Source organism: Bombina bombina, chromosome 7 (assembly GCF_027579735.1).
Source record: "Bombina bombina isolate aBomBom1 chromosome 7, aBomBom1.pri, whole genome shotgun sequence".
NCBI lineage: Eukaryota > Metazoa > Chordata > Amphibia > Anura > Bombinatoridae > Bombina > Bombina bombina.
Genome location: NC_069505.1, coordinates 513,850,687 through 513,869,277, shown reverse-complemented (window position 1 = coordinate 513,869,277; position 18,591 = coordinate 513,850,687). Strand labels below are relative to the sequence as shown.

At 40.2% G+C, this 18,591-nt stretch overlaps 1 protein-coding gene across 1 annotated transcript in view; it reads left to right on the top strand.

Annotated features, from left to right (window-relative positions):
• LOC128666928 (zinc finger protein ZFP2) overlaps nt 1-18,591 on the top strand; it is a 298,618-nt gene that overhangs the window by 70,171 nt on the left and 209,856 nt on the right. The window contains exons 5-6 of the mRNA XM_053721748.1: nt 664-774; nt 7,192-7,302. Of these exons, the coding sequence (XP_053577723.1) occupies nt 664-774; nt 7,192-7,302 (222 nt within the window). The remainder of the gene's footprint in view (nt 1-663; nt 775-7,191; nt 7,303-18,591) is intronic.

Genomic DNA, 18,591 nt, shown 5'->3' with positions numbered 1-18,591 from the left:
TATATGTTATGTAAATGAGATTTTTATATATTATAAACTGCTTAGTACTAGCATATGCAGTACATTCTATTTACATACTCTGAATTAGATTTGAATTAAATGCTCAGAGGGCAAACAGTTACTGGGAAATTGAGTGAGTGTAAAAAGCAGCCGTAGTATCTGATAAAGTATTCTGACTATATACAGTAGAGCACTTTTATGCAATTAAAGTCTTGATCGGACTGGTCAGACTCATGGTGTAGGATCAGAGTTGATTCTTGTGATTTCTGTAAAACTGTGTTTGTAAAGTGCGAGGTGAGGGGATTGAACATTACACAGACAGCTTCAGCATGGGGGCTGGCTGTAAGGACTAGCTAGGGACTGAGGAAAAAAGCCTTTGTCTGTAGCTGGTGGGTATTACGGACGTATTCAAATATAGACCGAGCAATGTAAACTTTATCATCATTTTTAGGCACTTTAGAAGCAAAATTGATAATGTCAATTACAAACTTTATCTTCTTTGATTGCTTTATTTAAATAACCCATATTTTTTGGGTGTATAATGTCCCTTTAAGGACATTTCAAATGTTTTACACAATCTTTGAGTAAAAATTGGCAAAACAGTTGAAAAATCTATAGAAATAAATGTTGATAGTTGAGTAACCACTGAATATTTTCTTGCAGGATCTGTTGATGTGAAACCTTCAGTTGCAATGAAGACTGAGTGGAGAGAGGAGCCATCTCTATGTGATGTCCAGAAGAGCAGTCAGGAGGAACCTCTCACACATATTAAGGGTGAGTAATGAAAATAATACTAATACTTGAATTATTTTTCATAGGGGAAGCAGTATATAGTTTTTCTGTGATCCTATATGATCCTTCATTCTAGTCTAATAAGAAAATGCTCCAACAAATTAAATCTTGTTGCAATTTATGTATTGAACATTGCACTTAGGAGTAGGGCACAGTTGTTATATTTGCACAGTTGGTTGATTGGCGATTACATGGCTATGCCACTCTTGATTGCTTTGCTCAAGAGCAACAATATATTGTGGACCTTGTCAATGGAGGGATAGCTGTATCTATATTATTCAATCTTTATATTTATTTTAAATAATTTAAAACAGACAGCATATGTAAAAGAGAACAGACATTCATGATTTATTCCCCCCCCCTTTTCATGTAATTTAGATCTGAAAATTAAGCAATTTCTAATACCCAGAACTTGAAACGCACCCTGCTGACTTATCAAGAATAACCCAGCTACATATGTGGCCCTGATGGATTTTATCAGATAACAACAGCAATAAGTGCATCTTATACTAACTTTATAGCCGTGGCTAGCCTGGTTGTCTGCTGACTAAAGCCCAGATTGGCTTCTCCAAATAAGGCAATTGATGGTTGGAATTTGGCTATTGAAAAATAATTGCAGAGAAAAAGGTGTTAATTTGCTTAAAAAACTTTGACTTGTCTGATATGTTGTTATTTAACAGCACAACAGAAATCTTTTATAACTACTGTCACTTTAAATATGGAAAAAGACGCTAGCATATTAAACTTATTAGAAGCTGTGTATTTAAATGGAATATACCTGAACCACTTTATGATTTAAATACAGCATGCAATTTCAAACATTAGTAAGTACAATTTTTTTTTTTTTTAATTCTGGCACTCATCTAAGCCTATTAGATGGGCTATTTCGTTTGGACGTTATTGTACTCTAAGCCTAGGGACAATATTTAATCTATATTAAGTCTCTTTTAAGGTTAAAACGCTCTATTCCCCATAAAAAAAAATGTGTGTGTATTTTTTGTGTTAGCGTGCATCGGCTAGTCAGGTTTGTGCACGTTGGGTTAGCACATGCTGGCAGATCGGGATAGCTCACATTTTATTTTTTCGTGTGCGATATTTTGGTGCGCTCCTTGTCTATTCGATCACTTTGTTTATGCGCTCATTTTTACTGTGCGTTATTCATATTCTTTGATCTTGGATTATTGTTTGGCAGCCTTGCTGTATGGTTATGCCTTTTGCTTGGAGGGAATAAGTATTTCCTTTGCTCCAAGTTTTTGTGCCTAATGCTGTTTCTGAGATCGTTTCTCTAACCAAACAGATGAAGCCACAGTCACACAGGCAAAGTTAACTGTAGGCCTAAAAAGAAAACCTGCTTGCTGAAAAGCCCATCTATGAAAGGATTTCAATTTCCTATCCATAGGATCCTTAAATAAAAAGCCATCTTCCAAAGGAATAGTAGTACGCCTAGTAAAGGAAGAAATAGCATCATCTACTTTAGGAACAGTTTCCCAAAGCTCAACATTAGAAGATGGCAAAGGATACATTTTCTTAAACCTAGCAAACGGATTAAAATGACCACCAGTTTTCAGATGATGATGATTCTGCTAGTAAAAGATTTCCTTAATCTTTTGGGTCTGTTGACGTCTGCCACTGCTTTTATTTGTGATGCAGTTATTAAAATAATTAGGATTAATTTTAAGAGTATGTAATGAGCAGATCTTTCTAGAAGGGCTTTTTTTGGTTAAAGTCCTGGTCTGCTGATATGGTTTCTAAATCTAGAATTGTATTGCTTTCTTTTAAGAGAAATATTTTGTTTGGTTCTGGTTTAGATTTTATTATTTCTACTCTCAGTAAGCAATCTTTCCTTCCCCAGGACAAGAAGTCTAATGGTTTGAAGCTTCTAATCATTTTTGGTCCCTTCATCAGAACAAGGAACAAAAATCCTCTTTCACCTTTCAGAAACAAGTCTTCAAATTCAGCATGGAAACCAAGTTCAAAATGGAACAGATCTAAGCAGTCTGATAACATACTACCTCATCCAAATCAGCATGAAGGTGTGGCCCCCGATCCAGATATTTTGGTAGGGGTCAGGTTACGCCTTTTTCAAAATGTCTGGATCCAGGGTTACTGAATAGGTTACTGAATAGGTGAGGCTTCTCAGAGGGAGTTTTTTTTTTCTCTCTCTCTCATGTTCCAAATACTCATTTGAAAGCATAAGCCTTCTTTCAGACTGTTTTAGATCTGGAATCCATAAGAGTCATTGCTCCAGTTTCAATTTTGGAACAAGGATTGGATTGCTATTTGAATCTCTTCATTGTTCCAAATAAAGAAGAGACTTTCAGACCACTGTTGGATTCAAAAGCTCTGAACAAGTTTCTCATGGTTCCTTCTTTTAAGATGGAAACTATTCAGACTATTCTGCCTCTTGTGCAGCAAGGTCAGTTTACGTCCACAATAGATTTAAAGGATGCGTAACTTCATGTTTATATTCACAGGGATCTTTATCAGTTTCTAAGGGTTGCCTTCCTAGACAAACATTCTCAGTTTGTTGCTCTTCCATTTGGTCTGGCTACTACTCCAATAATTTTTTCAAAAGTTCTGGGTACTCTCTTGTCAGTGATAAGAACTGATTATATTTGTTTTGCTTTTCCTGGATGATATCTTGGTACAAGTTCCATCTTTTCATTTAGCAGTATCTCACACCAACAGACTTTTGTTGTTTTCTTCAGCAGCATGGTTGGAAAATCAATTTTCCAAAGAGTACTCTTATTCCCCAGTCCAAAGTCACTTTCCTGGGTGTTTAAGTAGCCTCAGTCTCTACGAGAGTCTGTTCTGTGTCCTTCAGTAGCGCTTTGTATGGAAGTTCTAAGCCTAATGATTGCCGCTTTGGGTGCCTTTCCATTTGCTTGGTTTCACATGAGGCCTCTTCAGCTTTGTAGGCTCTGGCAATGGTGCAGCGCTCATACTCCACTTTCTCAGAAAATGTGTTTGGATCATCAGTCTATCATTCAGGGGTTCTTATTTGGACTGTGATCACACCAGTTGCAAGTCTTTCAGCCTGGGGTGCAGTCTGGGGATCTCAGAGAGCACAGGGAGTTTGGTCTCCTCAGGAGGCGAGGTTACCTATAAATGTTTTGGAACTCAATTTTCAAGGTCTTTCAGAATTGGCCCCTGTAGGAAAGGGAGTCTTATCTGCATTTTCAGCCAGGAAATTACAGCAGTAGCAAAGAAGTATCCTATCCAATCCAAGTAGCCAGCCTTTATTCATGCTTCAGTCAAACATAAAATTACGATTCGATAGTGCTGTAAGGTGTGTCAGTTTGGCAAGCTGACACATTTCAGCTTTGTGCTATAGTCTTAGCTTAGCTAAGACTTTGGCACAAAGCCAAAAAGCATCAGCTTGTTATGCTAACACACCTTACAGCACTATCAAATGGTTATTTTATGTTTGACTAAAGCATGAGTAAAGGTTTACATTTTAACTCCTGGGATATTGGATACGTTGCTACTTTGTGGACGCAAACATATTTCCCGGAGATGGTTCCTGTTAAAGAGTGGATTTGGTAAACTGTTTCTGGCGAGTCACATGCCATTGGAGGTATAACTTGACGATTTGTCATGGTGATGTAGGACGCCGTGTGTCTGCTCGATTAGCAGTGGGTGAATGAGTGAGGGGAAGTCAAGGAGGGACGTGAATCAGGAGTGATTTAACTACGGACATCACAGAGTTCAAGGTATTTTGTGTATGCTCACTATCCTCAGGGACCGAGCGCGGTTCTCATCCACCCCACTTTTATGGTTCACATAGTCCTTATGCCTCAATTTAGCACGACTATCATCACTGGTGTTAGCCAGGGATTCGGCTGAGTCACAACTGATAATTGTTAAACTGGTAAAGTGCTGGTGAAGTGCTGCTAAGGGGACGGGAGGGAGAGTTTTTGTAGACAAGGTCTGAAATGTAGGGGGGAGCAGTACAGTTAAGGGCTTTGTATGTCAGAGTGAGGATTTTGTGTTTAATCCTGGAGGCAAGAGGAAGACAGTGAAGGGATTGGCAGAGAGGTGCAGCAGATGAAGAGCGAAATGTAAGGAAGATGAGCCTGGCAGAGACATTCATTATGGATTGTAAAGGAGCTATTTGGCAGCTAGGGAGACCAGATAGGACGGAGTTGCAGTAGTCGAGGCGGGAAAGGATGAGATAGTGGATTAAAATCTTAAATTGTGTCTTGTTTAAGGAAATGCCTAATTTTAGAGATGTTTTTAAGGTGGAAGCGGCAGGCTTTAGCCAAGGACTAAATGTGAGGAGTAAAAGTAGAGGTAATGGAGTTATCAACAGTTGTAGAGAAATGGGAGGTGGAGATAATGGAAGATGGGGGGGGGGGGGGAAATAAGGAGCTCAGTTTTTGAGAGATTTAGCTTAAGGTAGTGAGAGGACATCCAAGATGAGATATGAGAAACACAGTTGGTGACAGGGGATAGCAAGGAAGGAGATATGTCTGGTGCAGAGAGATAGATTTGGGTGTCATCGGCATACAAATGATATTGAAACCCATGGGACTTTATTAAGGAACCTAATGATGATTTGTAGATTGAGTTAATGATGATGTGTAGATTGAAAAGAGAAGGGGACCGAGGACAGAGCCTTGAGGTACCCCAACAGAAAGTGGTAGCGGGGCAGAGGTTGCTCCGGAGAAGGCTACACTAAAGGTACGGTTAGATAGATAGGAAGAGAACCACGAGAAAGCTGTGTCACAAATACCGAAGGATCGGAGGGTTTGGAGCAAAAGAGGGTGGTCGACAGTATCAAAGGCTGCAGACAGATCAAGGAGGATAAGCAGAGAGTAGTGGCCTTTGGATTTTGTTGTAAGTAGGTCTTTGGTAACCTTAACAATTGCTGTCTCTGTGGAGTGATGGGGACAAAATCCAGATTGCAGGGGGTCAAGGAGGGAGTTTAGTGTAAGGAAATGGGATAGCCGTGCATTTACTAGCTTTTCAAGGCGCTTTGAGGCAAGAGGGAGTAGGGAAATAGGACGGTAGTTGGATGGGGAGGATGGATCGAGATAAGGTGGGAAATATACCAGATGAGGGAAATATACCAGTGCTGAGGGAGAGGTTGAAGATGTGTGTGATATAGGGGTAAGGGTAGAAGAGAGGGAGGGGAGTAGCTAAAATACATCACAATACACCACACAAAACACCCCCCCACACACACACACACATACATACCTACACAAACATGCAAGAAACAAGTTATCTGCACACTGGGTGAATTTTGGGGTGAAAACCTATATCCACCCCATACTTGCTCCAAACTGGTGTAAGTAACCCTTTTTTGAAAGAAAATTTGTCAAGATGTACAATTTTAAACACGATGATGTTCAAAAAAAAAAAAGAAAAAAAGAAAGAAAGAAAATTCAGCTGAAAGCACAGTTACACTATGTATAAAAGCCATCTTTAAAAAATAAAAACCTCATATGCCAGCCTACTAGTACTTCCATTAACTTTATCCTGATTACAACGAAGTTAGTGGCCATTAAACACCACAGATCTAAATATTCAATATAATAATATTGTATTTTAATTTAATACTACTGCATATAGAAGATCTGTGTGCCAGCTATACCCAGGTTACTCTGTACACTGGGCTAATGTGTCCCAGCTATATTCAGGTGGTTCTGCATGCTATGCCCTGAATTAATATATATATATATATATATATATGTATTATTATTATTATTATACTTTATTTATGAAGCGCCAACATATTCTGCAGCGTTGTCCATGGATACAATTAATTTAAATAAAACAATACAAGACTTGTAAGAGACAGGACAAAATTTACAAACACATACAGGAGGGATTGAGGGCCCTATTCCCGTGGGAACTTACAATCTAGAAATATTATTTTAAACTGTTTTAGTTGTTGGGTGGTGTAGATAGTACCCCTCTGTGACAATTATATTGGTCCAATTACATTTGCGTGTCAGGATAAGTAGATTGTCATAAGGGACAAGTAGACTGGGCTACCACTTTAGTCCTGTCGACAAGTAGATTTTTTTTTACATTTCCACACCCCTGTGTATGACTGATTGATTATGGGAAAGTGAGAGGGATTATAAGCTCTGTTATGTTGGGTGTGTTTGCCTCCTCCTAGTGGACTGGAGTTTACCATCATAAAATAAATTAATTTATCAGATGAGCATACGTTTTGATTTTCTTTCATAATGTAATTATTATTTTAAGTTCAGTTCAGGAAAAAAATTCTCCTATTCTCATATAAGCAATTTGGGATTTTTAGCTGCTGTGCAAGTTCTTTCAATAAATATAATTATTTATTAGGGTCACATTTTTGGAATTAACCTGTATTTGTTTTGATGATTAGTGTGGGCTATATTGGGTAACCACTAAAATAATTTCTTACAGGATATGTGGATGAGAAACCGTTAATTCTCTCAGAGACACAGCGTGGAAAGGAGTCACATGCTTCTGATATCTCAACTATCAAACAGGAGGAAATTCACATACATACTGATGGTGAGTATTGATTTGTCCTGGGTGTTGCTAGAAGAAACTAGACAGAGAAGCAATCAGTTCTGCAGACTTCCTGGGTCCTGAAAAGGACCAGTTTCCAACAGGAAGAATCCAGAAATCCTGAGTACCGCTCCAGTGGACAGAGTCTATAGAGCAGACCTGTAGGTCACAGCCTGCTCAGTGTACCAGGAACAGTCAGTCATATTTGCCATTCAGTAATGGCAGACAAAGTGATTGTTAGCCTATACTTTCCAGTGATACAGTTGAAACGTGTGTTCTCGGGTTACTTTTTTTATTAAAGTGATATCAAACAATGCTTGTTTAGTAAAAACAAATATGTTAAATCAAAGTAAACATAAAAAGTAGCAGATTTTGTTGAAAAAACAAACAGCAAACAATCCTTTTTTTTTTTGCACTTCTCACTGTAGCCTCTGCCCTCCGGGAGTGGAGAGAGCTAACATGTTGAGAACTTAAGTTGCATTCTGCCTCTTCTGAGCATGGGCAAAACTGACTTCCTGTTTCTCTTGCATTCACTAAACACTAAGCAAGCTCAAGTTACTATATAAGATATGGCATCAAGCTAGATGTGTTTATTTCATGTAAGTGGCAAGAGTCCATGAGCTATTGACGTATGGGATATACATTCCTACCAGGAGGACGCAAAGTTTCCCAAACCTCAAATGCCTATAAATACACCTCCTTAGGAGGTGGTGAAGCATGATGTGCTTGAATTCTTCTGTGAAAGGCGCTTCTAAGCATATTGAAGCCCAGTTCCTCTCTAAGTACAGTGTTTGTCTGAGGGATGTGAAGGGAGTAATTGCCTGATGATACCATGTTTTTGCCTATGGGAAATCTATTTTAGGGCTCTCTGTAAATTCAGTTGCAGGGATTCATCTTCTGCCTCCCTTTACAGATCAACATTATACTCCTCTACCATTACCTATGCTGATATGTTTCAGTACTGGTTTAGCTGTCTGCTATATGTGGATGGGTGTCTTACACGGTAAGTATATACTTTTATTATATATATATATATATATATATATATATATATATAGACTCTCTGCTATAGATTGGGCACTTTTTACCTAAAGTTGTTATATATTGTTTGTATGCATGCCTTGAGTCAGTAATTCAGTGCTCTTTTCTCCAACATAGGTGTGTCCGGTCCACGGCGTCATCCTTACTTGTGGGATATTCTCTTCCCCAACAGGAAATGGCAAAGAGCCCAGCAAAGCTGGTCACATGATCCCTCCTAGGCTCCGCCTACCCCAGTCATTCTCTTTGCCGTTGTACAGGCAACATCTCCACGGAGATGGCTTAGAGTTTTTTAGTGTTTAACTGTAGTTTTTCATTATTCAATCAAGAGTTTGTTATTTTCAAATAGTGCTGGTACGTACTATTTACTCAGAAACAGAAAAGAGATGAAGAATTCTGTTTGTATGAGGAAAATGATTTTAGCAACCGTAACTAAAATCCATGGCTGTTCCACACAGGACTGTTGAGAGCAATTAACTTCAGTTGGGGGAACAGAGTGCAGTCTCTTACTGCTTGAGGTATGACACATTCTAACAAGACGATGTAATGCTGGAAGCTGTCATTTTCCCTATGGGATCCGGTAAGCCATGTTTATTACGATTGTAAATAAGGGCTTCACAAGGGCTTATTTAAACTGTAGACTTTTTCTGGGCTAAATCGATTGATTATTAACACATATTTAGCCTTGAGGAATCATTTTATCTGGGTATTTTGATATAATAATATCGGCAGGCACTGTTTTAGACACCTTATTCTTTAGGGGCTTTCCCAAAGCATAGGCAGAGTCTCATTTTCGCGCCGGTGTTGCGCACTTGTTTTTGAGAGGCATGGCATGCAGTCGCATGTGAGAGGAGCTCTGATACTTATAAAAGACTTCTGAAGGCGTCATTTGGTATCGTATTCCCCTTTGGGTTTGGTTGGGTCTCAGCAAAGCAGATACCAGGGACTGTAAAGGGGTTTAAAGCTTAAAACGGCTCCGGTTCCGTTATTTTAAGGGTTAAAGCTTCCAAAATTGGTGTGCAATATTTTCAAAGCTTTAAGACACTGTGGTGAAAATTTGGTGAATTTTGAACAATTCCTTCATGTTTTTTCGCAATTGCAGTAATAAAGTGTGTTCAGTTTAAAATTTAAAGTGACAGTAACGGTTTTATTTTAAAACGTTTTTTGTACTTTCTGATCAAGTTTATGCCTGTTTAACATGTCTGAGCTACCAGATAGACTGTGTTCTGAATGTGGGGAAGCCAGAATTCCTATTCATTTAAATAAATGTGATTTATGTGATAATGACAATGATGCCCAAGATGATTCCTCAAGTGAGGGGAGTAAGCATGGTACTGCATCATTCCCTCCTTCGTCTACACGAGTCTTGCCCACTCAGGAGGCCCCTAGTACATCTAGCGCGCCAATACTCCTTACTATGCAACAATTAACGGCTGTAATGGATAATTCTGTCAAAAACATTTTAGCCAAAATGAACCCTTGTCAGCGTAAGCGTGGCTGCTCTGTTTTAGTTACTGAAGAGCATGACGACGCTGATATTAATATCTCTGAAGGGCCCCTAACCCAATCTGAGGGGGCCAGGGAGGTTTTGTCTGAGGGAGAAATTACTGAATTAGGGAACATTTCTCAGCAGGCTGAATCTGATGTGATTACATTTAAATTTAAATTGGAACATCTCCGCATTTTGCTTAAGGAGGTATTATCCACTCTGGATGATTGTGAAAATTTAGTCATCCCAGAGAAACTATGTAAAATGGACAAGTTCTTAGAGGTGCCGGGGCTCCCAGAAGCTTTTCCTATACCCAAGCGGGTGGCGGACATTGTTAATAAAGAATGGGAAAGGCCCGGTATTCCTTTCGTCCCTCCCCCCATATTTAAAAAATTGTTTCCTATGGTCGACCCTAGAAAGGACTTATGGCAGTCAGTCCCCAAGGTCGAGGGAGCGGTTTCTACTTTAAACAAACGCACCACTATTCCCATAGAGGATAGTTGTGCTTTCAAAGATCCTATGGATAAAAAATTAGAAGGTTTGCTTAAAAAGATGTTTGTTCAGCAGGGTTACCTTCTACAACCCATTTCATGCATTGTCCCTGTCACTACTGCCGCATATTTCTGGTTTGATGAACTGCTTAAGGTGCTCGATAGTGACTCTCCTCCTTATGAGGAGATTATGGACAGAATCAATGCTCTCAAATTGGCTAATTCTTTCACTCTAGACGCCTCTTTGCAATTGGCTAAGTTAGCGGCTAAGAACTCTGGGTTTGCTATTGTGGCGCGCAGAGCGCTTTGGTTGAAATCTTGGTCGGCTGATGCGTCTTCCAAGAACAAGCTACTAAACATTCCTTTCAAGGGGAAAACGTTGTTTGGTCCTGACTTGAAAGAGATTATCTCTGATATCACTGGGGGTAAGGGCCACGCCCTTCCTCAGGATCGGCCTTTCAAGGCAAAAAATAGACCTAATTTTCGTCCCTTTCGTAAAAACGGACCAGCCCAAGGTGCTACGTCCTCTAAGCAAGAGGGTAATACTTCTCAGGCCAAGCCAGCTTGGAGACCAATGCAAGGCTGGAACAAGGGAAAGCAGGCCAAGAAACCTGCCACTGCTACCAAGACAGCATGAAATATTGGCCCCCGATCCGGGACCGGATCTGGTGGGGGGCAGACTCTCTCTCTTCGCTCAGGCTTGGGCAAGAGATGTTCTGGATCCTTGGGCGCTAGAAATAGTCTCCCAGGGTTATCTTCTGGAATTCAAGGGACTTCCCCCAAGGGGGAGGTTCCACAGGTCGCAGTTGTCTTCAGACCACATAAAAAGACAGGCGTTCTTACATTGTGTAGAAGACCTGTTAAAAATGGGAGTGATTCATCCTGTTCCATTAAGAGAACAAGGGATGGGGTTCTACTCCAATCTGTTCATAGTTCCCAAAAAAGAGGGAACGTTCAGACCAATCCTAGATCTCAAGATCTTAAACAAATTTCTCAAGGTCCCATCGTTCAAGATGGAAACCATTCGAACTATCCTTCCTTCCATCCAGGAAGGTCAATTCATGACCACGGTAGATTTAAAGGATGCGTATCTACATATTCCTATCCACAAGGAACATCATCGGTTCCTAAGGTTTGCATTCCTGGACAAACATTACCAGTTCGTGGCGCTTCCTTTCGGATTAGCCACTGCTCCAAGGATTTTCACAAAGGTACTAGGGTCCCTTCTAGCGGTGCTAAGACCAAGGGGCATTGCAGTAGTACCTTACCTGGACGACATTCTGATTCAAGCGTCGTCCCTTCCTCAAGCAAAGGCTCACACGGACATTGTCCTGGCCTTTCTCAGATCTCACGGCTGGAAAGTGAACGTGGAAAAGAGTTCTCTATCCCCGTCAACAAGGGTTCCCTTCTTGGGAACAATTATAGACTCCTTAGAAATGAGGATCTTTCTAACAGAGGCCAGAAAAACAAAGCTTCTGGACTCTTGTCGGATACTTCATTCCGTTCCTCTTCCTTCCATAGCTCAGTGCATGGAAGTGATCGGGTTGATGGTGGCGGCGATGGACATAGTTCCTTTTGCGCGCATTCATCTAAGACCATTACAACTGTGCATGCTTAGTCAGTGGAATGGGGACTATACAGACTTGTCTCCGAAGATACAAGTAAATCAGAGGACCAGAGACTCACTCCGTTGGTGGCTGTCCCTGGACAATCTGTCTCAAGGGATGATGTTCCACAGACCAGAGTGGGTCATTGTCACGACCGACGCCAGTCTGATAGGCTGGGGCGCGGTCTGGGGATCCCTGAAAGCTCAGGGTCTTTGGTCTCGGGAAGAATCTCTTCTACCGATAAATATTCTGGAACTGAGAGCGATATTCAATGCGCTCCAGGCCTGGCCCCAGCTTGCGAGGACCAGGTTCATTCGGTTTCAATCAGACAACATGACGACTGTTGCGTACATCAACCATCAGGGGGGAATAAGGAGTTCCCTAGCGATGGAAGAAGTAACCAAAATTATTCTTTGGGCGGAGTCTCACTCCTGCCACCTGTCTGCTATCCACATCCCAGGAGTGGAAAATTGGGAAGCGGATTTTCTGAGTCGTCAGACATTGCATCCGGGGGAGTGGGAACTCCATCCGGAAATCTTTGCCCAAGTCACTCACCTGTGGGGCATTCCAGACATGGATCTGATGGCCTCTCGTCAGAACTTCAAAGTTCCTTGCTACGGGGCCAGATCCAGGGATCCCAAGGCGGCTCTAGTGGATGCACTAGTAGCACCTTGGACCTTCAAACTAGCTTATGTGTTCCCGCCATTTCCTCTCATCCCCAGGCTGATAGCCAGGATCAAGCAGGAGAGGGCGTCGGTGATCTTGATAGCTCCTGCGTGGCCACGCAGGACTTGGTATGCAGATCTGGTGAATATGTCATCGGCTCCACCTTGGAAGCTACCTTTGAGACGAGACCTTCTTGTTCAGGGTCCGTTCGAACATCCGAATCTGGTTTCACTCCAGCTGACTGCGTGGAGATTGAACGCTTGATTTTATCGAAGCGAGGATTCTCAGATTCTGTGATCGATACTCTGGTTCAGGCCAGAAAGCCTGTGACTAGAAAGATTTACCACAAAATTTGGAAAAAATATATCTGTTGGTGTGAATCTAAAGGATTCCCTTGGGACAAGGTTAAGATTCCTAGGATTCTATCCTTCCTTCAAGAAGGATTGGAAAAAGGATTATCGGCAAGTTCCCTGAAGGGACAGATTTCTGCCTTGTCGGTATTACTTCACAAAAAGCTGGCAGCTGTGCCAGATGTTCAAGCCTTTGTTCAGGCTCTGGTTAGAATCAAGCCTGTTTACAAACCTTTGACTCCTCCTTGGAGTCTCAATTTAGTTCTTTCAGTTCTTCAGGGGGTTCCGTTTGAACCCTTACATTCCGTTGATATTAAGTTATTATCTTGGAAAGTTTTGTTTTTAGTTGCGATTTCTTCTGCTAGAAGAGTCTCAGAATTATCTGCTCTGCAGTGTTCTCCTCCTTATCTGGTGTTCCATGCAGATAAGGTGGTTTTACGTACTAAACCTGGTTTTCTTCCAAAAGTTGTTTCTAACAAAAACATTAACCAGGAGATTATCGTACCTTCTCTGTGTCCAAAACCAGTTTCAAAGAAGGAACGTTTGTTGCACAATTTGGATGTTGTTCGCGCTCTAAAATTCTATTTAGATGCTACAAAGGATTTTAGACAAACATCTTCCTTGTTTGTTGTTTATTCAGGTAAAAGGAGAGGTCAAAAAGCAACTTCTACCTCTCTCTCTTTTTGGATTAAAAGCATCATCAGATTGGCTTACGAGACTGCCGGACGGCAGCCTCCCGAAAGAATCACAGCTCATTCCACTAGGGCTGTGGCTTCCACATGGGCCTTCAAGAACGAGGCTTCTGTTGATCAGATATGTAGGGCAGCGACTTGGTCTTCACTGCACACTTTTACCAAATTTTACAAGTTTGATACTTTTGCTTCTTCTGAGGCTATTTTTGGGAGAAAGGTTTTGCAAGCCGTGGTGCCTTCCATTTAGGTGACCTGATTTGCTCCCTCCCTTCATCCGTGTCCTAAAGCTTTGGTATTGGTTCCCACAAGTAAGGATGACGCCGTGGACCGGACACACCTATGTTGGAGAAAACAGAATTTATGTTTACCTGATAAATTTCTTTCTCCAACGGTGTGTCCGGTCCACGGCCCGCCCTGGTTTTTTTAATCAGGTCTGATATTTTATTTTCTTTAACTACAGTCACCACGGTACCATACGGTTTCTCCTATGCAAATATTCCTCCTTAACGTCGGTCGAATGACTGGGGTAGGCGGAGCCTAGGAGGGATCATGTGACCAGCTTTGCTGGGCTCTTTGCCATTTCCTGTTGGGGAAGAGAATATCCCACAAGTAAGGATGACGCCGTGGACCGGACACACCGTTGGAGAAAGAAATTTATCAGGTAAACATAAATTCTGTTTTTTAGTGACTAAATTTGTGGCTAAATATTTGTCGAGGTTGGTAGAGTCTGTGAAACATACAGGTTTTTTTTGGAGCTAGTAATTTATTTATAAATTAGGATGCTAAGTATTATGTTAGTCTCATGGAATGTTGATAATCATATTTTATGCAGCTAAAATAGAAGTATCTATTAGGCTTTATTTTGGTACATTTTGTTTTTTTTTCTATATACAATCAAAATACTTACCTGCTTTTTAGAGTGATAGGATTTTTGATGTTAGGAAGCTCAATGTCAAATCCATGTATTTAGCCATTCTAACTAGAAGAGCTTTATGACTTAAATCTTGGAATGCTGGCATGGTGTCTAAAACTAGATTATTATCTCTCTCTTTTAAAGGTAAAAATATTTTTAGTTCACAATTGGATACTATTATCTCCACTGTTACTGGGGGTAAGGGAGTTTTTCTGCCCCAAGACAAGAAATCTTAAGGGTAAATTTAAAGCTCCCAATAGTTTTTGTTCCTTTCGTCAGAATAGAGAACAGAAAACCACTCATTCCCCTAAGGCCTCTGACTCTAATTAGAGACCATCTCCGAATTGGAATAAATCCAAGCCTTATAAGAAACAAAATCCTGCCTCTAAACCTACATGAAGGTGCGGCCCTCAAGCCAGTTCTTCTGGTAGGGGGCAGACTAAAGCCATTTCAAAGAGTTTCGACAGAGACTGTCCAAAATCAGTGGATATAGAATATAATTTCTTAGGGGTGTCGAATAGGATTCAAAATAAGACTTCCTTTGGGAAGATTCTTTCTTACCCATGCAACAAAAAAACCAGTAACAATAGAAGAGTATTGCCTTAGTGTAGATGGCCAATTAGCATTGCATGCTGTCATCTGGGTGACATGGGATGTATGGGTATTTGCTCTTAATATGATTATCGAATGAGTCCCAAGTGGGACTCAATAGGTGATAGGAAGGGATAACTTAATTTGATGTAACCTATATGCGTTGGTTTTGGCTGCCAGCTTCTTGCCTCCCTTTCTCTAGTTCCATGGCTTTATTTTCTTTTTCTTTTTTTTCTCTTCCTTTCTCCTTTCATATTCCTTTATTTTCTATCTAAGACGGCCCCTCTTCCCCAAGACATGGTCTATCCTAGAAAATATAAATTTTAATTTGATACTATTTATGACACTAACCCTTTTTCATAGTGATATGTTGTCTGTTAGGCGATATCACTATTTTTTTCTTCTTTTCATTTGGCAGTATAATTTCAAAGTTATCGCTCCACAATAGACAGTTCCGAGTAGCATATGCACCTCAGTTGACCAGTTTATATCGACCTAAGCTGTAAGCGTTACATTATGGTTAAACATAGGGATGAATTCCCACTAAACTCATTGGTCCATTCTATGGATGTTAATATGAACCTTGTATAACTAACTTTTATTTCCATTGATGCCTTGGTTAATCTCACAGGAACTTGGTTCTGCTAGGTACAACTGGGATGGACACTTAGCATTATTTACTAGGCCATGAACTTAATTTGTGGAGCCCATTAATCACAATACTGTTGTTACAACTATTGTTATTCTTCTTTGTATTCTGTATGATTACTATTTTTGTTTTATGAAGCCTACAGTAAAGCTTTATTTAAAAAAAAAAAAAACCCCCAGTAAAAGCTCAAGTCTTTCTCAAATGTGTTTCAGATCTAGAACTTTCAGGGTTAATTGACCCAGTTCAACAGCAGGAACAAAGATTGGGGTTTTTATCAAAATCTATTCATTGTACCTATAATGGAAAATTCTTTCAGACCAATTTTGGATCTGAAAACTTTAAATCGTTTTGTAAGAGTCCCAACTTTCAAGATGGTGACTATAAGGACTATTCTGCCTTTTTGTTCAGCAGGGTCACTTCATGTCCACAAGACGCTTACTTTCACAATCCGATTCATCCAGATCACTATCGTTTTCTGAGATTCTCTTTTCTAAACAAGCATTACCAATTTGTCACTCTTCCGTTTTTTGCCATGCAACAGCACCAAGAATATTCTAAATAGTTTAAGGTTCCCTTCTATCTGTAATCAGAGAGCAGGGTATTGCGGTGTTTCCTTATTTGGACGATATCTTGGTACTAGCTCAATAGATTTCCAGATAGATTCAGTGTCCATGACTCTATTCCCAACAGAAAAGAGACGTTTGAGATTGGTTTCAGCTTGTCTAAAACTTCAGTCTCTTATCATTCCCTTCAATGGCTATGTGCATGGAAGTTTTAGGTCTCATGATTGCAGCATCGGACGTGACCATTTTTGCTTGTTTTCATATGAGACCTCTTCAGTTTTGCATGTTGCACCAATGGTGCAGGGATTATACTCAGATATCACAACAGATTATACTTAAATCCCAACTCTCCACTCTCTCTGACTTGGTGGTTAAACCATCACTTTATTGTTTAAAGGGCCTCCTTTGTTTGTCCTACCTGGACTGTGATCACAACAGATGCACGTCTCTCAGGTTGGGGAGCTGTTTGGGGGTCTCTGACAGCACAAGGAGTTTGGAATCCTCGAGAGGCACGGTTACCAATCAATATCTTAGAACTCTGTGTTATTTTCAGAGCTCTTCAGGCTTGGCCTCTATTAAAGAGAGAATCGTATATTCGGTTTCAAAAAGACAATGTCACAACAGTGGCATATGTCAATCATCAAGGGGGGACTCACAGTCCCCTAGCAATAAAAAAAAAGTATCTCTAATACTTTTTGGGAAGAATCCAAATCTTGTCTAATCACTGCTATTCATATACCAGCTGTAGACAATTTGGAAGCTGATTATCTCAGCTGTCACATTCTACATCCAGGAGTGGTCTCTCCATTCAGATGTGTTCTATCAGATTGTGCAGATGTGGGGTTCTCCAGACATATATCTGATGGCCTCTCGTCTAAACCAGAAACTTCCCAGATACCTCTCCAGGTCCAGGGATTTTCAGGCAGAATTAATGCTCTAGCAGTTCCATGGTTTTTCCAACCTGCTTACATTTTTTCACCTCTGGGAGTGATCTCAAAGATCATAATGGAACAATCTTATGTGTTTCTGATAGCACCAGCATGGCCTCACAGGTTATGGTATGCAGACCTTGTCCAAATGTCCAGTTGCCAGCCTTGGTCACTTCCTATAAGACCAGACATTCTTTTTTTAAGGCCCAGTTTTCCATCAGGATCTCAGATCTCTAAATTTGAAGGCATGGAAATTGCACGCTTAGTTCTTAGTCAGAGGTTTCTCTGATTTAGTAATTAACACTATGATACAGGCTCGTAAGTCTGTTTCAAGGAAGATTTATTATAGGGTTTGGAAAACCAATATTTCATGGTGTTCTAATCATGATTATTCTTGGCATTCATTTAGAATTCCTAGGATTTTACAGTTTCTTCAGAATGGTTTGGATAAAGGTTTGTCTGCAAATACTTTAAAAGGACAAATCGCTTCTCTTTCTGTCTTATTTCATAGAAAGATTGCTAAGCTTCCTGATATTCATTGTTTTGTTCAGGCTTTGATTCGTATCAAGCCTGTTATTAAATCAATTTCTCCTCCTTGGAGTCTCAATTTAGTTTTAAAGACTTTGCATGGTCCTTCTTTTGAAGCTATATATTCTTTGGATATTAAGCTACTTTCTTGGAAAGTTTTATTTCTTTTGGCTCTCTTCTGCTACAAGAGTTTCTGAATTGTTTGCTCTCTCTTGCGTGTCTCCTTATCTGATTTTCCATCAAGATAAAGCTGTTTTGCGGACTTTGTTTATGTTTAAATTTTTGCCTAAGGTTGTGAATTCTAACTATATCAATAGAGAAATTATTGTTCCTTCCTTGTGTCCGAAACCTAAGAATTCTCTTGAAAGGTCTTTACATTCTTTGGATGTGGTAAGAGCTTTGAAATATTATGTTGAATCTACTAAAGATTTCAGAAAGACTTCTAGTCTATTTGTTATTTTTTCTGGTTCCAGAAAAGGTCAGAAAGCCTCTGCCATTTCCCTGGCATCTTGGTTGAAGCTTTTGATTCACAAAGCCTATTTGGAGACGGGGCAGTCTCTGCCTCCGCGTATTACAGCTCATTCTACTAGATCAGTCGCAACATCTTGGGCTTTTAAGAATGAAGCTTCAGTTGATCAAATTTGCAAAACAGCAACTTGGTCTTCTTTGCATTCATTTACTAAATGTTACCGTTTTGATGTGTTTGCTTCTTCAAAGCAGCCTTTGGTAGAAAGGTTCTTCGGGCAGCTGTCTCAGTTTGATTCTAGTGCCTATTATTTGATTTTT